The 20,304-nt window shown below is 42.8% G+C and overlaps 1 protein-coding gene across 18 annotated transcripts in view; it reads left to right on the forward strand.

Annotated features, from left to right (window-relative positions):
• Positions 1-19,111, forward strand: part of svila (supervillin a) — a 73,846-nt gene extending 54,735 nt beyond the window's left edge. For 9 of the 18 annotated variants that reach the window (XM_061064627.1, XM_061064614.1, XM_061064615.1 and 6 more), the window contains 26 exons: positions 1,361-1,414; positions 1,746-1,826; positions 2,344-2,400; positions 3,123-3,288; positions 4,822-4,908; positions 5,812-5,838; positions 6,260-6,346; positions 7,056-7,233; positions 7,341-7,513; positions 8,313-8,468; positions 9,788-9,924; positions 10,501-10,648; positions 10,736-10,881; positions 11,102-11,277; positions 12,055-12,208; positions 12,301-12,580; positions 13,390-13,544; positions 13,662-13,767; positions 14,213-14,420; positions 14,643-14,776; positions 14,888-15,043; positions 15,676-15,819; positions 15,958-16,079; positions 16,366-16,521; positions 17,019-17,039; positions 18,134-19,111. In XM_061064627.1, coding sequence (XP_060920610.1) covers positions 1,361-1,414; positions 1,746-1,826; positions 2,344-2,400; positions 3,123-3,288; positions 4,822-4,908; positions 5,812-5,838; positions 6,260-6,346; positions 7,056-7,233; positions 7,341-7,513; positions 8,313-8,468; positions 9,788-9,924; positions 10,501-10,648; positions 10,736-10,881; positions 11,102-11,277; positions 12,055-12,208; positions 12,301-12,580; positions 13,390-13,544; positions 13,662-13,767; positions 14,213-14,420; positions 14,643-14,776; positions 14,888-15,043; positions 15,676-15,819; positions 15,958-16,079; positions 16,366-16,521; positions 17,019-17,039; positions 18,134-18,220 — 3,396 coding nt within the window. In that variant the 3' untranslated portion in view covers positions 18,221-19,111. The remainder of the gene's footprint in view (positions 1-1,360; positions 1,415-1,745; positions 1,827-2,343; positions 2,401-3,122; positions 3,289-4,821; positions 4,909-5,811; positions 5,839-6,259; positions 6,347-7,055; positions 7,234-7,340; positions 7,514-8,312; positions 8,469-9,787; positions 9,925-10,500; positions 10,649-10,735; positions 10,882-11,101; positions 11,278-12,054; positions 12,209-12,300; positions 12,581-13,389; positions 13,545-13,661; positions 13,768-14,212; positions 14,421-14,642; positions 14,777-14,887; positions 15,044-15,675; positions 15,820-15,957; positions 16,080-16,365; positions 16,522-17,018; positions 17,040-18,133) is intronic. The other 9 variants (XM_061064617.1, XM_061064631.1, XM_061064619.1 and 6 more) reach the window with 8 other exon arrangements.
• Positions 19,112-20,304: the final 1,193 nt, after the last annotated feature.

A 20,304-nucleotide genomic window follows, 5' to 3' on the forward strand; every position in this document is an offset into this window, starting at 1 on the left:
CTTTTAATACAAATAAACCTAATTTCATCCTCTGCATGTTGACTGTGTTTCTGTGTGGGCTTGTTTTTGAAGGAAAGGTGGGGTTGGGGACTGTACAGGTACCTCTCTGTTTTAGAAATATCTACAACAGCTACCATCCACGTCAGCGAGGGTGTTTTTTTGTTTCCAGCTGCTTATCAGAGTTTGTTCAGCACGGCTCGACAATCGGTTCATGTGAGGTCAGGTCTGATGGTGTGGCCAATGATGTGATGCGGTGTTTTCTACGCACTGTTTGAGTTTTTTCCGACATGACGTTTTAATCAAATCAGGAAATGAAGAGGTTTTTCATCCAGTTCAAGTGACAGCCGAGCCGAGGTCATGGGGGAGAACAGTCGATGTTGTTAATCTAGTATTTCATCCTCCTATTCTTCAGAGCAACTGGACTGGATTCAGTCAACTTCCTGTTATTGATCAAAGAAGAGCAACACTCAAGATCTCAGCAGATATGAAAGTCTGCGGAGTCAAACAAGAGCCAACAGCAGAGTGAATACAGACTCCTATTGTCCCATGTAAAAACAAAGGAGTTAGTTGGAAAGCCTACTAGAGGTGCAAAACAAAGGATGATGATGATGACTTTGAATTGCACATAAATTTAGTTTAAATGTAAAACTCTTAATTTTTACATTTATTATTTACATGTTAAGATTATTGCAGTTAAGTTTCCACTCCTAGGCAGAACTTCATCACCAGTTAACAGGAAGTAGACAGCACGTATTGCAAGCATTAACATTTAAATCACAGGTCTATAAAAAGGGCTGGTTATACGGCCTCCTTGAAATATCACAAAGGTTTGCAAAAGAACTGAACTGTAACCCCCTCGGTGGTCTCTCAACCGGAAGGTGGGGGGTTTGATAATCAACTCCTGCAGCCACGTGTTCGATGTATCCTCAGGCAGGACACCCCTCAGTTGCTCCCACTGCTTTGTCAGCGGCGTATGAATGTGTGTAATTGGGATAAGTTACTTCTGATGGTCTCTTTACTCAGCAGCCTCTGCCATCAGTGTGTGAATGTGTAGGTGTGACCTGCGGTGTGAAAGTGCTTTGAGTATTCAGAAGACTAGAAAAGCGCTATACAAGCTCAAGTCCATTAACCATTACCTACATATCCTAGTCTTAATATTATCTGCGATAGTAAGCATTCAGCTACTTAAAGAGCTTCAAGAGGAGGGGAAACGTTAGAGAAGTCCAAATTCTCTCTTAAAATATTTGTTTGTTGACATACATGTTGTTGATTTTGTGATTTGGCCATGACATTATTACTTACGGGACAACAGAGCCTTTAGAAAACTTGTCCCTTCTCTCCTGCGGCTGCTTGTCTGTAGGAGGATGAAGCTCTGATGATGATCGATGAGTTTGCTGTGTCCGACCAGCTTTGGGTAAGGCCAGTGTGCAAACTGTGTTTGGTGTTGGTGTTGGTGGTTGTGTTCCCCCTTAAAATCGTGGTGGTGGTGTTGTTCTTGTGGTGTGTGTTCCTCTAATCATCCCAACTCTACTTATTGGCTCTCACAAGTACCTTGAGGGGTGCCTAAGTATGTCACCTGGTAGAGTATGTTAAGAAAACTGCCAAAGAAGGAAGAAAATAACCTAGAAGATACAAATAACTATCATCCCCTCAGTATGTCTACGATCCATGACAGGAACACTGCAGCTGCTGCACACTTCTTAATATCGTCTGTGTTTGTATTTTCCATGGTCATGCCTCTGTAGGAGCCAGTCTTTGCCTCCGCTCTCTCTCCTCCTCCTGAGCCTCCTTTCCTAACTCCTTCCCCTGATGAGTCAGCCAGCCAGGTGAGAAGTGGCCTCAGGTGTTGCTGCTTGCGTTTCCAGCCCCACTGCTTACATCGCCATCTCACATGCTTATACCTCACTAAGCTCTGAACTGATGAATGTTAAAAGGCAACGTCAATTATTTGATTTAACCTCACATATTGATGAAAGGAATCTGTCAAGAAACTAAGATGTCCAAAAGAGCTTATGCCAAACCTGTGTGATTCTTTGTCACTGATTCTTCCACATTGAAAGCTCTTAAAGCGCCAAACTGCACTTCCTGTCAAAGAAGTAATCCCTCAGCTTTAGCTGTGCATGCAAACAATCATTGCATATGCACATTATGAACAGGATATCTTCGCTGTCCATCACAGCCGCCCTTCAGATGTGTTATACTTCCCCATTCTGAAGCTTTGTTAATTGAAGTCTGCATGGCAGCCTTTAATGCTTGCACAGATCATGTTCGACCTTTTCAACGTCACCTCTTAATCCTCATCCTTTCTCACCTTCCTCATCATCCATGTGTCTGGATGTGAAGGTCATCAGATCACCCAGGCCCTCGCATGTGGATGAGCGACACCCCTGGAGAAGGAAGGTGACCCTGTCAATACCGTAAACAGTGCTTTGGCAAACCCCCACAAAACCCCCCCTTCCCAGTGGCAGCACTTGCACACACATACAGTTTCAAACTCTTAAAGTTTGCACCAAATAAGTGTTGTCTAGTTGGAAACTCAAAGACATTGTCTGGAATTTGTCTTGTATTCTCATTGTGAACTGATGTATTCTTATTAAACCCCATGAGTGACAGCACAACATTGCTGAAGTGACGCTCATCAAGGCAAAGGGTCAAACTCCTTAATTGTTCACATTTTGGTAAACAGTGTGTTTTAAATGTAACCGAGATTAGTGGGCTTCCTGTCTACAAATTTCCCCCTTTGGTGTCCTTGTTTTGCTTGGCTACTTTGTCTTGTTTGTGAATGTTGCTCTGGTTAAAGTGAAATTCCACATTGAACCTGTTATCAATGTCATAAAGTTTCTGTTTTGTTGTCTGCTGCTGTGTCTTTTCCTTTTGTTGCCCTTTTTGTGTAATAAATACTTTAAAAAAGCATCAATTACAGATACATGGTTAAAACAGAAAGTAGTTTCCACCTCTTGTAATGTCGTTTGAGAAAATAATATATGGATCAACTGATGATTTCTGACTTTGAAAAGTACCTTAAAGTGAACTATTCCTTTAATTTGAGTCCAGCAGAAGTATTGAATGTTGCTGACTGTCACTTCTCTCGACCCTCTCTCTCTGTCTCTCTCTGTTCTTAGCGGCTAGCTGAGTGTGAGATGGAGAGCCAGAGCATCGAGGCTCACATGTCCATTCAGGAGAGGAAACAGCTCATAGTCTCCCAAGAGGAGTCCTGGAAGAGTAAAGGCCACGGGGCCGCCAACGACTCCACGCAGTTCACTGTGGCTGCACGCATGGTGAAGAAAGGTGAAAAATGAAACACCACATACTCTCTCTACAATCCTGTCCCCCCGTCCCTCGTGCAACTCAACATGTATGCACCAAATTCTGAATGATTACTCTGATTACACAGCCTGAAGTCCACACCTCAGTGTCAGCTCTCTGCTCTGAAGGCCCATTCACAACAAGCAGTGAGGAGAAAATGATTCTCCTCGTCCCTGCACCAGGCTCAGACACACCCGGCCAGACACTCTGCTGAAGCAGAAAATTATTTTATGGTTGGATATTTTCCTCATTAGCGGCAGGCCCGACCGGAGGGGGCAGCTGATGGAAGGTTTCCCTCGTGTCTTGGGAGAATTGGGGCATTTTAAGGAAGATTTTGGCTAAATAGAAAGTGTCATGAGGAGGAGCAGCATCAGAAAAGCCAGCTTCAAAGGCAAAGAAAAAGAGGCTCTGTTGCTTTGGCTGCCCTTGAAGCTATTGTTGTTAGCGTCACACCCGGTACTGCTTAATGCGTTTTACTTGTTGGTAAGCAAACACAGAATGAATGTTTAAAGAATGATCCGGGCCCAGTGTGGGTGCACACTTAAGCCTGTCTATTGCAAACACAAGCACTTGGAGTTGATGTGCTTTGATCAGGTTTGTTTACCTGCAGGAATTAGGTTGCAGCTATTAGAGCCTATTAGACAACTGAAATCTTTTTGAGCAATCCCAAAACTCTTTATAGCTATTCGTAATTTAACCCTTTAGTTATGTAAATAAAAGGGCTCACTTTGAAAAAAAAACACAAAAAATCCCCTTGACTGTCATATTAACATAACTGTAATAAGATTTGTTTTTCAACATGTTTGATAGACATCACCATGATACAGAATACCTGGCTGATCAAAGGTCAAAGGTATCTACATGGAAATCGGTTTTGTTGCCGGAAACATGCAAAACACTTACAAGACTTATAGCAAATCCACGAACATTTCTTACATAATTACAGAAAAGCCCCGCAAAAGATCATCCAGCGTCTGGGGAAAGGTGCGGTGTGCAAAGAGCAGCAAGAAGTTAAACTCAACTGCTGTTAAACAAACAAATAGACAAAGTTGCAAAAGAGGCCAGATGCCTTTTTTTACCCTCAGGCTCTCCATACTGTCAGCCTGAGGGTAAGAAGACTAAACTCTGTAAGACAAACAGAATACGAGGTGCAGGTCCCCTCTTAATCCTGGTGAAATATCTGATTATAAATAAACAGAGCGCTGCCAGATCGGGACAATACACATGATATTAAAATAATCCCTCCTGAAAGTTGACATGTTGTATTGTAATTTGTCAAATGTAAAAGTGATACAGAGGTCCCAAATGTAACTTTGTTTACCTCTAAAGTTGGTGGCAAATGGAATAATGCAAGTATAACCGTATATGAAAAAATATAATATGTTATATAATAATTTTCACCTCCCTATAGGCTACATACCTTTTGCACTTTAACTTGGAGATAATGACAGTGTGTAGAATAGAGATGCTTTTTGCGTCATGAAACGAGTATTTCTGTCTGTGTTCCTACAACAGGGTTAACCTCCACCTCAGCTATGCAGTCTCAGCCAGCATCACCCAAACCCAAGAACAGCAGCCCGGCCATCTCCAAACCCCAGGAAGGTTAGTTTGATGCTCTGATTTCCTCTGTGACCACCTTTAATGCTCCTTGTTTGTCTCTTACCAGTCTGCTCTATCCTCTGCTGACCCGTTATGTCAAACTGCTGTCACGTTGAGCTGTTCACTTCATTTAGCTGTGTCACTCAGAAGTGAGGGGCGCGGCTGCTCCATGTGATCGAGACTTAGAGGTCTCATATTATACTCCATGTCAAAAAGTTTGAAGAAGTCTCAGAGCTCCCCAAAACATGTCTGTGAAGGTTTTTTTTTGCAAAAAATCCACTTTGATCCTGTATTTGATCATGTCTATAAACCCCTCTATTTCAGCCCTGCTCAGAACAGGCTGTTTCTGTGTCTGTACCTTTAAATATGTAAATGAGCTGAGTCTGACCACGCCCCTCTCTGGAAGGGCTTGGGTGGCTTGGGCTTTCTCGTCACATTCCCTAATGTTTACAGTGAGAAGGCAGACTCAGGTCAGAACAAACACCTAGCTGTGGGAGTGTCACCCACCTGGGGGAGGGGTTACTGCCCTTTGTGATGTCATGAAAGTAAAATCGACAAACAGACTGTTTGAGAACACCTTTCCTGAAAAGTGGAGCAGGCTAAAGACAGAGAGGATGGACTTCTCTCATGTATGGGGGTTTGTAGACAGACTAGAGACACATATTAGTGTTAGAAAAACATGGTGAAGAGTATTTTGCATAATATGTGACCTTTTTAAAAAACAAAGTCTGTAACCAGTTATTTACTGTTATATTGTTTTTCCACTAAGATGGTCACCTTTACATTACGACGTCTAACTCAAACTCTGTTTGTTTATTGATGCTAAATTAATGAATTATTTTTACTATTCTGGTTCAGATGTTGAGCACAGATGTGTAATGATCTTCTTTGCTTCTCTTTCAAAAGACATGGAGGAGATGTCTGATTTCGAAGGTGTTTTTTCCTTCCTTTCTCTCTCATTGTTGCACTGAATGCAATGTTCACCACCGTCACCAAACGACATACTTCATCATCGCTAATGTCGCTTGTGTTGCTGTGACTCTTCTATTAGCTTTAATGGCTAATAGAACATAAACCATTAGACATTATGTAGCGGTACATAAAATGCATGTGTCTGCAGTGTGAAGAACTTGTATTTCGTAGCAGTGAAGTGTTTCAAAATGTGTGTCAGTGATGATAAATGTGTTGATAGTTAAAATCATTGTGACTGTATGATTCTGCTCATGATCACTCATTGTACACTCAACAAGCGAACCTCAGAGTGCCTGCTTGCATCAGAGAGTGGACCTGTTCTCAAATCAAACACAGAGTAAATGTATGGCTTTAACTGCTGTGTGTTTGGACCCTGTTGCAGAGATCAAGGCCATACCAGACCTGAACCTGGAGTCTGACATGAAGCTGGATAAACTGGAGTCATTCCTTGGCAAGATCAACAGTAAAGGTCAGTGGTGTTTGGAATGCTGTCTGTAAGTCACTGAGTGTAGAGTCAGGCCTCAAAACTGGAAACAGCATGAGAAAACCATCAGTTCCTCATGATAATCACATGATCAGTTTTAGATTCAGGCACATCATTAAATCTTGTACATTTGTGATAACTATCTGAGACCTATATGGATGACTAGCATGCAACTTGAATTCATTGGAGATGACAGAATCCATTAGTGGTGCATGTTTAGAGGAAGATATTTCATACATTAAGTATTTTTTTTACTTATTTTTTCTAAAGCGGCAACCTCCAGTACTGGAAAATATGTCAATGCAGAAGTGCAAAATCATGCAGTTCACTTACCCACCCCCCCCCCCCCCCCCCGCTCAATGTGCTAGTCATAAAAATGTTCCATAACATCCTCTTCATCAAACTCTGGGAGGCCATTATTGCTGTTTGTAAGAAAGCTTTGGAACTGAAATGCAATGAGACTTTTTCTCCAAGTTGAAATGGAAGGAAACAAAGCCTGATGAGGACCTTGTAATTACAGGATAAAGACAACACATGTGCTTCATACAAATCAGAACTGCAACAAATGTGGAGCAACTTGTATCTTTAAAGTTTATGTGAAGTTGACATCATGAAATAGTGTGTTTTTGTCGCACAGTGCATGAACTGTTGAGAGTTAATGATTCTGACACGGCCTTGTCTTTTCTCGTCTCAGTGTCTGGACTGCCGGAAGCAACCATCACAGTAACAGAGAAGAAAGTAAAGGAAGTGATGACCCTCGAAGATGAAACTTTCTCTAAGTTTTACCGACAAATTGATGAACTCCCCGTCACCACCAACAAGGTGGAGATAGACGACGACTTTGATGCCATCTTTGGTCCCCAGGTGCCAAAGTAAGCTCTTTGTGCCAAACAAAGAAATGAATGAATCATCTATGTAAGACTGTCTCATCCTTCCTCTGTGGACCTCACCCACCTTTTTACCTCTTCCGTCTCTACAGGCTGACCTCAGAGATGGTGCAGCACAAGCGAGCAGTGCGCCCGGCACGTAACGTCCAGTCATCGAGGAACCCTCTAAAGATGCTAGCTGCCAGGGAGGACATCAGATACGAGTACACGGAGCAGAGGCTCAACATCGGACTGCTGGAGAGCAAGAGGATGAAGGCTGAGAAGAGTAAGTGACCAAAACACTCAGGAATGCAACAAGTGATGGGCTCCTGTTTTGAAAATGAGTTCTTAAACTTGCTCAATTTAAAACTCATGGCAATGTTACAATAAATGATGAAAAGATAAATCTGTATATTTTGATTCTTTTGAGTTTGGTTTACTTTGTATTGGCATCAATTAGTGTCTCATCTTTGCCACTGACATTAACATTTCATATGACTATGGGAAAAAGCAAGAGCTGGTATACATTAATTCGGGCATACAGCACATGCAATGACAAACATCTTAAAATGTTATAAAAGACTAAGTGCCTTCTTAGGACCTGTCTTTGTAATATTGGCAATCAGATGTTAAGTCTAAACATCACTGATGTTATACACTACACATACTGTCTCTTCAAGCTGTAAAATAACCATGTCGAGCTACTTTAGGACTAACACGACCTACGGCGAGGGCTGGAGTCTGTTTTCTGTCATCGTCCTTAGTTTAGCTGCAGCTTGTTGTGAAAGTGAAATAACAGAATGCACATGTCAATGTCATGTTCCTCCCATAGCTTGCACCATAACAACTCCCACAACAAACCCTTAAACTGTCTCCGGAGCTGTCTGGGTTTTTTTAGCAGTCGCATAGAGACCTTTAGTGTCATGCTTGAAAGGTTATTAACACTTGAGCTGTGTACACTGTACAGTATGTGTGTGTGTGTGTGTGTGTGTGTGGGGGGGGGGGGGGGGGTAATACACAGATGAAATGCTGTGGTAATATTTGTCTCATGTTCCCTCTCTGTGCTCTGTTTTGTTCCCCTGCAGTGAGTAAAAACTCGGGGCTCTCGGATGTGGCTCTGGCCGGTCTGGCCAGCAAGGAGAACTTCAGCAACGTCAACCTGCGCAGCGTCAACATCTCCGAGCAGATGTCCAACAACAGCGCCGTGCCTTACAAGAAACTCATGCTCTTACAGGTCAAAGGTAAGAGGAGTTAACTGGCGGCTCTGACTACTGGACATACATACACCCATATAGGTTGTAATGTTATTTCTGTCAACATATTTTGAGTCTACTGCACCATAATTCCAGGTATTTGTACAAAAACTGGCCGGATTTGAACCTGGGCTTCCCGCTTGGAGGACTATAAGCCTCAGTACACGGGGCGCGCAGACTAACCACTGCGCCATACCTGTTACTTATTCTTAAAATTAAATTTGATTCATAAGCTATAAGACATAAAAGTAATATTCCTCCTTGTTTTAACCCAGTCCTTGTGCCTTTTCAGCCCAGTTGAAAAACTGGTCAACCCTCTCCCAACTTAGAGGTTGTTTTTGTTTATGTTGTTTTTTTAATTCTGGTCAGAATGCATTAATGCAGTCTGGACTAGAGCCAGTTGTCGAGCAGCTACTTTATTGAAAAGCTTGCACATAAACTCTTAATGAATAATGGGTTAATGAGCTGTTGGGTGGGATGCTAACAAGGATTAGTCTTTTGGTAAAACTGCAGGCAGCCTCCTAGAATGGACAGGTTTGAGGATACTTATCACACAAACAAGCTGACCAAACAACATGATACCGAACATCTCTCCACATTTTTCAAACTTTTTAAAGTGACTTCTTTGTTTTGGAGAGACAAAAAGCACAGAGTAGATACAGAGCCAGTAAGACAGCGTCTCCACCAGCAGTTAGGTTCAAACGGTTTTCTGAGGATGGAAAAAAGAAATACAGTAGCTGCTGTTCTGAACACAAAGCTTCAGAGGATGCTGCTTCAGAGGATATCTAAAACGGGAGAGAAGTCTATTTTGGTGTCTTTGCACCTCCTCCACACGTCTGTCGGTGACAGCTGTGGCTCTAAATCATTCTCCCCTGGTCACCGCACACTATCCTGGGCTGATCCTCTCCTCCAAACCGCATGCAGCATAATCCCGAGAAAATCCACAACACCGGGGGTACTGCTTTGTCCCAGCCTGACAGCACTGAGTGGAGCGGAGGTTTTACAAGAGCTTCTGCTGGGATCACCAAAAGACACTTTGTAATTTGAAACATTTATGATTTAATGTAGGCTGCGATCTATTCGGGCCATGTAACAGCTCGGGGGTTTTAAAGATGAAGGGATGAGCACCTGACATGGCAGGCACACGTACAGACATGCACAGGGTCAAATGTTCTCCACTGACACATTGTTGACACAACACCCATAGCATGATAACCCAGGCGTGGTTGACAGTGATAATCAGAGCTGCCACTGATATGCCACCTGTTTTTGTCTGTGTGTGTTTTTTAATGCCCACGTAACACCAGGTCGGCGGCACGTCCAGACCAGACTAGTGGAGCCCAGAGCGTCCTCACTGAACAGCGGTGATTGTTTCCTGCTCATTACGCCGCACCACTGCTTCGTTTGGACCGGAGAGTTCGCAAACGTCATCGAGAAGAACAAGGTCTGGATTATGAGAAGTTGATAATGACACGTAAACAAAGAACAAGGAGTTTTGGTAGACTGGTGGAGCACGTAGCGTACAGTAATGTAGGTCACACGTTAAGCTCAGGATGTAAACAAAGCCTGAGAGGAAGCAAACGTTGACACAGCACAGGAAGAAGTGTGTGTTGTTGGAAAGGAAAAGGGGTGTGTGTGTGTGTGTGTTTGTCTGTGGGTTGTTGCAGGAAACAGAAACAAAACGAGGCTATTGTTCAAAGCCCAGATTGGTCTGATGACCTTCAATTAACTCACAGAGCGCTGACCCCTTTTGGACAAAAAAGGAAAACTCTGATCCCTTGCTCACATTATATATTAGGGCTTTTTTGAGTCAGTCCATTAAAAGTTGCACACAATTCAATTTGAATCTTAAAAAAATGCATGGATGTATCCTCATGTATTTTTCAAGCCTGAACAGTATGCAGTATATCTTTGTTTACTTTCTTTTTAACGCCCAGGACACCTGTGTTTTTGAAATGAGTTTCACAAACCGGTCTGTTTTCAGTATAAAAATGAACATTCTTTTCTGACTTTTGTTCAGGCTGCAGAGTTAGCCAACTTTATCCAGAGCAAGAGAGATTTGGGTTGCCGTGCCAACTATGTCCAGGTCATCGAGGAGGCCGTCAACACTCAAAGCCAAGCTGCAAAGGATTTCTGGAAGATCCTTGGAGGGCAGTCGAGCTTCCAGTGTAAGGATTGTGACCTGACATAAACCCAGCCTCCGGGAAACAGTCTGTTGAAACAAAAAGATGATACCCTTTTCCGTCTTCTTGTAGCTGCAGGAACTCCAGATGAAGACGAGTTGTACGAGGGAGCCATCGTGGAGACAAACTGTATTTACCGCCTGATGGATGACAAACTGGTCCCAGATGATGATTTCTGGGCCAAGATGCCCCGTTGTTCCCTGCTCAACCCCAAGGAGGTCAGTCAACCGGAAATCTCTCAAAACGCTTGGAAAAATTTAACATTGTATTTAGCTGAATCAGCATGTTTTTACACAGGGATTTAAAGCCACTATGTGAAGGATTCTTAAATGTTTCCTTTGGTGTCACCCAGTGGTCGCATAAAAATAAGACTCTGGGAGACAGCACCGTCTCCGGTTACTGCTGGGTTTTAAGAAAAACATCTGTGTTTCTGTGCAGGTTCTAGTGTTTGATTTTGGAAGTGAGATGTACATCTGGCATGGAAAGGAAGTGACGCTCGCACAGAGGAAGGTGGCCTTCCAGCTTGCCAAGCACCTGTGGAACGGCACCTTTGACTACACAAACTGTGACATCAACCCACTCGACCCTGGGGAGTGTAACCCACTCATACCCAAGTATGAAAACATAACATACAGTACACGTCATTTTTGGGATTTCCATTTTTACTTTTTTTGTGGCGGCTATGGCTAAGTGGTAGACTCTGATGTGTCCTTGGGCAAGACACTTTACGTGAAGTTGCTCCCCCTGCTGCATCGACTGCATATGAATGTGTATGAATGGAATTACTTACACCTGATGGACACTTTACATAGCAGCCTCTGCCATCAGTGTGTGAATGTGTAGGTGTGGTCTGTGGTAAAACGTGCTAGAAGTAGTCAGAAGACCAGAAAGCGCTATTCAAGCTCAAGTCCATTTACCATTCCCCTTCACAAAATCACAAACATTTTGTGTCTAGACTTTTGTTGCAGCTCAACAGATTTCACAAAGTTGAAGTTAAGCTCATGTAATGTCTCATAATGCACACTTGGTAAAGAGATGCATAGTAAAGTAATGAAAGAGAAAGTGTTGACTTTGGAGATGTTGCACAAAACTGTTCAAAATGCCACATAAAGTGAACAATTGTTACATTATTATCTGCACATACAAGGCAGAATGACAGAGGGGAGGGGAGAACATTAGCTTCCAAATGTAGATGCTAAGATGGCTGAAAGAGAAAGCATCTATTCCTGCTAACAGTTTAAATTATGTGCTTCTCTCCCAATGGTCTATATCCTCTTGATATCACTCATGAGGAGCTGAGTGCTCATATCTACACCAGTGTAGTGATGACATGTTCAGTACCTGGAGCCCTGGTATCCTGTCATTGACGTGATGTATCCTCTCACCTGTAGAAAAGGTCAGGGCCGACCTGACTGGGCCGTGTTTGGCAGACTGACTCAACACAATGAAACCACTTTGTTCAAAGAGAAGTTCCTGGACTGGAGTGACTCCAGGAAAACACCCAGTCCTACAAGAAACTCCAACGATCAAGTCACTGATCAGAAGGTAACAAAAAGTTCTTCATGTACGGCATCGAGTGCACACTTTCACTCTCTTACATCACTCTTATTTCTCATCTTTGTCTGTGTCTCTCACAGGAGCAGTCCGCCTCTGAACAGCCACATGCGTTGGATGCCTCCCTGATGCTGCCCCTCCATCAGGGGCCCATCTGCACCAAACTGGACGGGTTCAACGTGGGGCGGGGCTACGGCCTGGTGGAGGCAGAGGACTGGAGGAGCTATGAGATCAGCACCCTGGGGGTGGAGGTTTGGCACATCCTGGAGTTCGACTACAGTCGCCTGCCGCGGCAGAGCATCGGTCAGTTTCATGAGGGGGACACGTATGTGATGAAGTGGAAGTACATGGTCAGCGCTGCAGGTAGGTATCCCCTGACGAGAAATGTTAATTTGTGACACGTGTTTCCTTGTTTGATACAAATACATACTGTGTTTTAGTAGTTAATGAGAAAGAGTTCATCTTGTTTTTTACAATAATCTAAAAGCGAGGAATCACATCACTTATTGTCTTAATTAAGGTAAAAAACATTCTTTCTACCAGTGCTCTCAGACTCGTAGAAATATTGACATGACTGTGAAATCAGGTAGTTTTATCCTTACGCTGCCAAATTAAAAAAAAAAAAATAGTATTTGCAGTTTGATTAATTTGTAGCTATATCCTATTCCTTTAATGAGTCCATTAACACCTTCAACATTTCAGTCTCTTTGGTGCTCTGAGTTGCATGCATCTCCACCCTCATGAAGATGAATGACGAACAATGAGCTCCAAAATTATTCAACCAGACCTGTAACCACTGGAAGCATGGCATGACGCACTACAGTGAGAGGACTACATAGAATAGAATTACTTTATTGATCCCAAACTGGGAAATTGTGGTACATATAGTCTTGCGTACCTCATACACACTACACAACCAATGCAGCCACTCACAGTCAGTAGTTACAGGTCATTCATATTCAACACCAAGCACACTATGACAACGTTTTCAATATGCAGCACTGTGTGAAGACAAGGTTGTTTGCAATCTACTCTTGTTGTCTGACCTGTTGTGCCTTGTGGATGTGCTGATGCCTTTACACAAGTAAAGCTCCTAAAGGTTGAAGAGTGTTGCTTGGGATTCAAACAGAATTTCAAAAGCAGTCATAAACCTTCTTATCTCTTATCTTCAGTTGGAAGGAGACAGAACCCAGAGCAGCAGAAGACAGCGGGTCCCGGGAAGGAGAAGTGCTGCTACTTCTTTTGGCAAGGCCGCAACTCCACCGTCAGCGAGAAAGGAACATCCGCACTGATGACAGTGGAGCTGGACGAGGAGCGGGGAGCACAGGTAATGTGAAGATTGTGTCAGAATACTATGATATTTATCTGTCAGTCCACTTATAGCACATACAGTATGGTCGTGTGAGCGTCACATCTTGTGTTTCCTTTCGTTTGTTTCCTCCAGGTTCAGGTCCTGCAGGGTAAAGAGCCTCCGTGTTTCCTGCAGTGCTTCAAAGGAGGGATGGTCGTCCACTCAGGGAGGAGGGAAGAGGAGGAGGAGAACTTGCAGAGTAAGCACAAATCACCGTCTTAAAAATAAAAGCGGTCTATCAGCACAAACACAGATAATGCAAACACACGGTTTGTTCTCTAATGCTCATTTTCTGCACAGGCTAAATCAGCAAAATTGTCTGTTAAAGGATTTTTGTTCCCTGAATCACTCTTGAGTCCTGACAATTACAAAATATTTTCTGCAGCAGTCACACAAACCTGTCATCATCATCAGACATAATGAGTGGATCATTACTTTGGCAGCTGTGTTGAGCTTACAGAAAAGAATTGCTGATTGAGAATAGAAAACATATTGTGTGGTAAACAGTAGAGCTAAACTCTTTACGACCTCAAATGACTGAGCTGGTGTTATTTAGGCTATATGTGAAAATCTTCCCTCTTCTTTGTGTCTGAATTGTTTATTCTCATCATCCTCACCTCTCACTCCGCCTCTGTTCCCGCTAGATGACTGGCGCCTGTACTGCGTGCGTGGAGAGGTGGAGGTGGAGGGCCACCTGCTGGAGGTGGCCTGTCACTGCAGCAGCCTGCGCTCCAGGGTGTCCATGGTGCTGCTGAGCGTCAGCCAGGCTCTCATCTACCTGTGGCACGGCTGCAAAACTCAGGCACACTCAAAGGAGGTGGCGCGCACGGCCGCCAACAAAATCAAAGAGCAGTGAGTGGAAGATTAATTTTTCCTTTTTTAAAGGCTCAAAAGAAAAATTAAAAACAGAGGGATTTTTGTCCGGACAAATAAGCAAAGCAGCTCCTGAAAGCTTTCTGATGAATCTTGGAAAATGTCTCTCTTAGTTCTACTTTGTCTTTCACACGTCTTTAAGCACTGAGTCATGCATATGAGCGCTTGGACCATTACTCATTGTGACTTGTTTGTTTGCAGTTGTCCTCTGGAAGCAGGCCTCCACAGCAGCAGCAAGGTTACCATCCGGGAATTTGACGAGGGAGCGGAGCCCGCGGGATTCTGGGAACCACTTGGGAGGAGAGACCGGAAAGTGTATGACTGCATGCTGCAAGGTTAGGAAAACAAAGTCCATGTAACCTTAAGTCCGATGAAAACTGTTTAATTAACGTTGAAAGAGCTATGGGTCGTGTTACTAACTAGTGTCCTTTTGTGTTGTTTGACAGACCCGGGAAGATTTAACTTCACACCTCGTCTGTACCAGCTGAGCAGCAGCTCGGGGGAGTTTTCAGCTGTAGAGTTTCTGTATCCTGCCAGAGAACCCAAAAAGGTCAACTCCATGCCTTTCCTGCAGGAGGACCTCTATGCAGCTTCACAGCCAGGTACACAACTCCATCAGTCAGAATCATTTATCAATATCAGCAACACTGAAATGAGTTTATACCAACCACAGACTGTATATAAATATGGATGATCTCTTCCCAATGTACAAAAAGATGCCAAAATGTCCAACCTGCAACATGCACTGAAGCAGTCACTCCTAGTTATGGATAGTTCAGTAAAGGAGCCTCATATGTCAACAGAGCTGTCAATCATCCCCCCTTTCTATAGCATCAAGTAACACACTGAATGTAAACTTCCCAGAAACAACACTTGGACATAAATCAAGACCAGCTATAGCGGAAGAAATGTTTGAGAAAAAGGTATTTGACATGTATTTAGATTTTAAAGCTTGACCCTTGTCCCAACTGTTAACATGGAAGAGGAAGGCTATATGAACTATGCTGCAGCCAGTCAGTAGGGGGAGCTCCAAAGGTTTGGGTTTCACTTTTATGAGCTCTGTCATGTCATCAGGCTTCAACAGCCTGTGATTCCAACACTGAAAAATTGTCGACAACATCAAAGTTTATTGATAACTTTTTGAGTATAAGGTCGGCTTAGACCTAAAGCCAACTCCTGGTCAGAAATGAAAAATAAATGCTGAAGATGTCCTGTGTCTTCATCTTATCTCTAGCCCTGTTCCTGGTGGACAACCACCATGAAGTGTATCTGTGGCAGGGCTGGTGGCCTCAGGACAGTGAAAGCACCGGCTCGGCCAGGATGCGCTGGGACTCAGACAGGAAGTGTGCCATGGAGACTGTGCTGCAGTACTGTAGAGGTATGTCTATTCATTCTTTGCATTTTAAAACACAAATCTAGTCGTTGCTGCTCTCAGTGGACAACACTAAAATAACCCATGACATTTGATAAGGTTTGTTAGGGTTCAACATGTCTCGTTTCTGTTTTGTTTCCACAGAAAAGAACGAGAAGAAGCCTCCCAAAGCGTACCTGATCCACGCCGGTCTGGAGCCGCTGACCTTCACCAACATGTTCCCCAGCTGGGAGCACAGAGAGGACATCGCTGAGATCACCGAGAGGGTGTGTGCAGCTAATCACGTTAACTGATTACTTACAGCCGCATCATCTGATATGAACCACTATTACTGACACAGTCTGTCTGTAGCCATTAGTGAATACACTGTTTGGAAAAACATGCTCTCACTGAGCAAAAATAAGACTTCTTCTCTGGAAACAAAACAGACCAGTCCAGGTGTTAGCTATCACCCCTCAGGGATTCTCCTTATCTAATGTGTTATATGCTATCTTACTCTCTAGCGGAGTCATTAGATGACATTGTATGTTGTATATGTCCGTGTGTTGTCAGGAGGCAGAGGTGTGTAACCAGATTATCCTGGTCGAGGACGTGTTGGCCCGGCTGTGTAAGACCATGTACCCCCTGTCAGATCTTTTGGCCCGACCGCTGCCAGAGGGAGTGGACCCTCTTCGCCTGGAGGTCTACCTGTCTGATGAGGACTTTGAGGTGAGCATCTGCAATGGAGTGCTGCACCTTTGAATGACAAAACTATTGCTTTAAAGAGATGGCTTACCAGCTAGGTATGGTCCTCCAAGCAGACGTGGATCAGGTTCAAGTCTGGCCTGTTGCTCCTTTCCTGCTTGCCATTTTCACACTCTCTCTTTTCCCCTGGTTTTCTACTCTCTCCACTGTCCTGTCCAATAAAGGCAAAAAGCCCCGAAACAAAAAAAGGATACTCTCTGATTGTCACACAGTTAATTAGCTAGACTTAGAAGAACTAATGTCAGACCTATTGTTTTATTCAGATTGAAGTCTTTTTTTCTTTACTCACTTTGTCTGACAGAGTCGTCAAATCAGTCTCTGACTCTGATTTAATGTTGTGACAGTCAATTTTATGTTTATCTCTCTTTCACACTTTATTTCCAAACTTTGTCTTTCATCATGTTTTACTTCCATCTTCTTGTCTTTTCCTAACTCAACTCTTTCATTCCTCCACCCTGCAGGGTGTAGGGGCTTATGGGAAGGTGAGTCCTCTGACTTGAGCATGGACGGTCTTGGACTTGTGCTCTGGTTGCACAGCATCCTCACTCCACTTTTTAACATCTGTCTGTTTTTCTCGATGCACTCTATCTAATCACTGATTGAATATCCTCTCAGATGAATCATCTTACACACAAAGCCCTCAACCACCAGACCCCCTCCTTACTGTACCTCACTGATCTCCTTCCCGTAGCCTCCCATCTTCCAATGCCAACCTCCTTTCTCCACCACACAAAAAACTTTAATGTGTGATTGTGCTGTGTGTTCTTTTAATGTGTGGTTTATATGTTGTTACTTATGAGTGTGTGTAATGTTGTGATGTTTGTTCTTACTTTGTTTTCTTGATCATTTTTACCAGTGCACAGCATCTGAGTTCTTGCAAAGCGCTTTACAAATCAAATGTAGTATTATTATTATTATTATTATTATGTGTTCAGCATGTTGTTCACTCATAATCTAAAAGCTGATGTGGACACACGAGTTCACTTCAAACTTTACAGGAGGTGTGAACTGAAGGAAGAAGGCTGCGTTGCAGTGTTGTATTCAAGACCACACTAACCCAGACAGCATGCTCGGAGACCAAGACAAGACCAAGACATTTAGGGATCGAGACCGAGTCAAGACTAAGACCAAGGCAGGGCGTGACCGAGACAAGACCAAGACCATAAGTCACTCACTGGGGCTGTAACCGGGGAATTGAAATCAAGCTACAAATGAATTGAAGTTATTTATTCTTTTAGGAAAAGGCTCGCTTTTTTCGAATCAGAGTAATGACGGGTGAAAGGAGCCTTTCAGTGGTGGTCTTGACCAGTCTTGATTTAAAATCTGGAGTCCATCCAGTCCGAGACTGAGACCTCCAAAAAATGGTCTCGAGACCGGTCTTGGGACCAAGCCCGGTTTCGAGTACTACAACACTTCTGTGTTGTGACTTTCACTGATGCATGACTTTTTTTCTGCCATCCCTCGCCGTGCCAGATTCAGGATTTATCGGTTTGAAGTTCTGAACAGTTTTTGGAATAGTTCATGATGTGATCGTGGCTACTTTAACCTGACTGTGTGAATGATCTCTCTCCCACAGAAAGCCCTGGAGATGAGCAGAGAGGAGTACGGGGGTTTGCCTGCCTGGAAGCAGGTGAAGTTGAAGAAAGCCAAAGGACTTTTCTAACAGAGAGCTGAACTGAAGAGACCAGGAAGGAGAGAAAAAAAGCCACCAGGAGGTTGTTTTGTCTTCTCTTTTGTTTACGTCCAGAGACTCAGGGGCGGCCTCTCCTGAGTTTGCTCTTTAGTGGTGGGATTAGGACGAAAAGGGGGAGGAGTAAAGGAGGTGTGGAGAAGGTGATTGGTGAATGAGAGAGGTGCAGCAGCATGTTTGTGCAGCAGATTTCCTTTCCATCTGTTCTCGTGTTGGTATATTGGTTTTTATAAGTGGGAGATTAGTAGAAGCGGATGCACCTCTGAATGAAAGTGTTAATAGTTTGTCTTTACGCTTACACACTCTTGTTAATGTTTGTACATATGTACTATACGCAGGACAGACAGTGCTGTCACATTGTCAGCCAATCTGTCAGAGTGGGAGAGCAGGCCGGTCAGCCTGTTGAACACACTCTACATCTATGCTTGTGCATTCAAATAATAATTTATATTTATATCAGATCCATATAGGAATTCAAATAAGAAAAGCTACCTGAATATTCACTGAGCTAGAAATGAATAAATCATGTGTAAAGTCATGTGGAGGAGGTTGTGTGTCATACATGGAGATAAACTGGACATCACAGACTTCCTCTCTCTCGCTGTACAGCCGTTTGCCATTTACACATGTAATGATGCAGCTTCTTCTGAATGTAGTGTCGTTATTGTTTCAGATAGGAGAGGGGATGCTCTGTAAAAGGTCAAGATAGAGTTGTGATGAACTGTATGTGATTTTAAAAATCCTTCAGTGTATAGTGCCTTGCTTTGTGTACAGTTTATATAAAGATCCTAGTCTGCATTTTGAAGACTTTTTGTGATATAAAGAAATGTTAGAGAAATAAACCAGGAAAGTTGGATATCAGAATGTCTTTTTTTTTCTTTTGTTGGTGTCTTTATGAAACTATTCAATTCAAATAGAAAATTTACTTTTTGTAGATTCTATTTAAACAACCATTAAACAATGTATTACCCTCCTAAGCATTTCAAATGCACACATAATAAGCAGCTCAGCTCTGATTTAATAGATGGACATAGATGGATAAAAAGATACAGTACATGGATAGGTACATAGATGGATAGATATATAGATACATAGGGACATGGATAGATACATGGATACAATATCTGATAAAAACAAGTATAGTTGCATTTACACAATCAACTGAGTGTCTACAGTCCAAGTATAAATATACATTAGCACAACTACCCCCCCCCCCCCCCCCCCTTATATTTAAGCTATTTATGAAAAAATTGTCAATTATTAAAAATCTTAAATTTGAGAATTCTTTGTGGCCACAGTATCTACACTAACAGTCCAGTAGAGGGCAGTATAATCCTGACTTCTTGATTCCGTGCTGGTGGGAACACAGATGAAGGGACAGGAATGTAAATCTGAGAGCAGAACTGATGATTGTAGCTTTACTCCTTTTTATGCCGCTCCAAACTATGTGTCTTTTTACCACTTCGTCTTTGTTTTTGGGTTTTTATAAGTACAGGGGACTTTAACCTACAATGACCTCTGTGTTTATCTTAGAATTAAAGAGAAGGAGACTCACATGAGTGTATTTGTACAGTGACTTTTTCCAATATTTTCGTACATTAACCCTGTGATAATGCTACTTTTACTATAATCACATTTTAAATGTGAGTCTTTTAAAAGCAAGAAATCATTTTAATATTTTACAATTGCTGCTTATCAGAAATTCTTTGATACAATCGTTCATTTATTTTAGACAGTGTTGTGTCACAACTTCACTCGTGTAGAATGAATAGCTCCTACATCATAGCTACACACGTTAAGCTTAGTTTTTTTTTTTTTTATATTTATTTTGGGGATTTTTATTGAAGAGGACAGTGGACAGGGTTGGAAATTGGGGGAAAGAGAGAGTTTGGGGAATGACATGCAGGTATAGAACTACAGGTCGGATTTGAACCCGGGCCTCCCACTTTGAGGACTACAGCTTCTGTACACGGGGCACATGCACCAACAACTCGGCCACCGGCGCCGCCTCAACATGTTTTAACTACACAGCAGTGACATGGACATGAATTTTTATT

The sequence above is a fragment of the Labrus mixtus genome, chromosome 19 (assembly GCF_963584025.1).
Source record: "Labrus mixtus chromosome 19, fLabMix1.1, whole genome shotgun sequence".
NCBI lineage: Eukaryota > Metazoa > Chordata > Actinopteri > Labriformes > Labridae > Labrus > Labrus mixtus.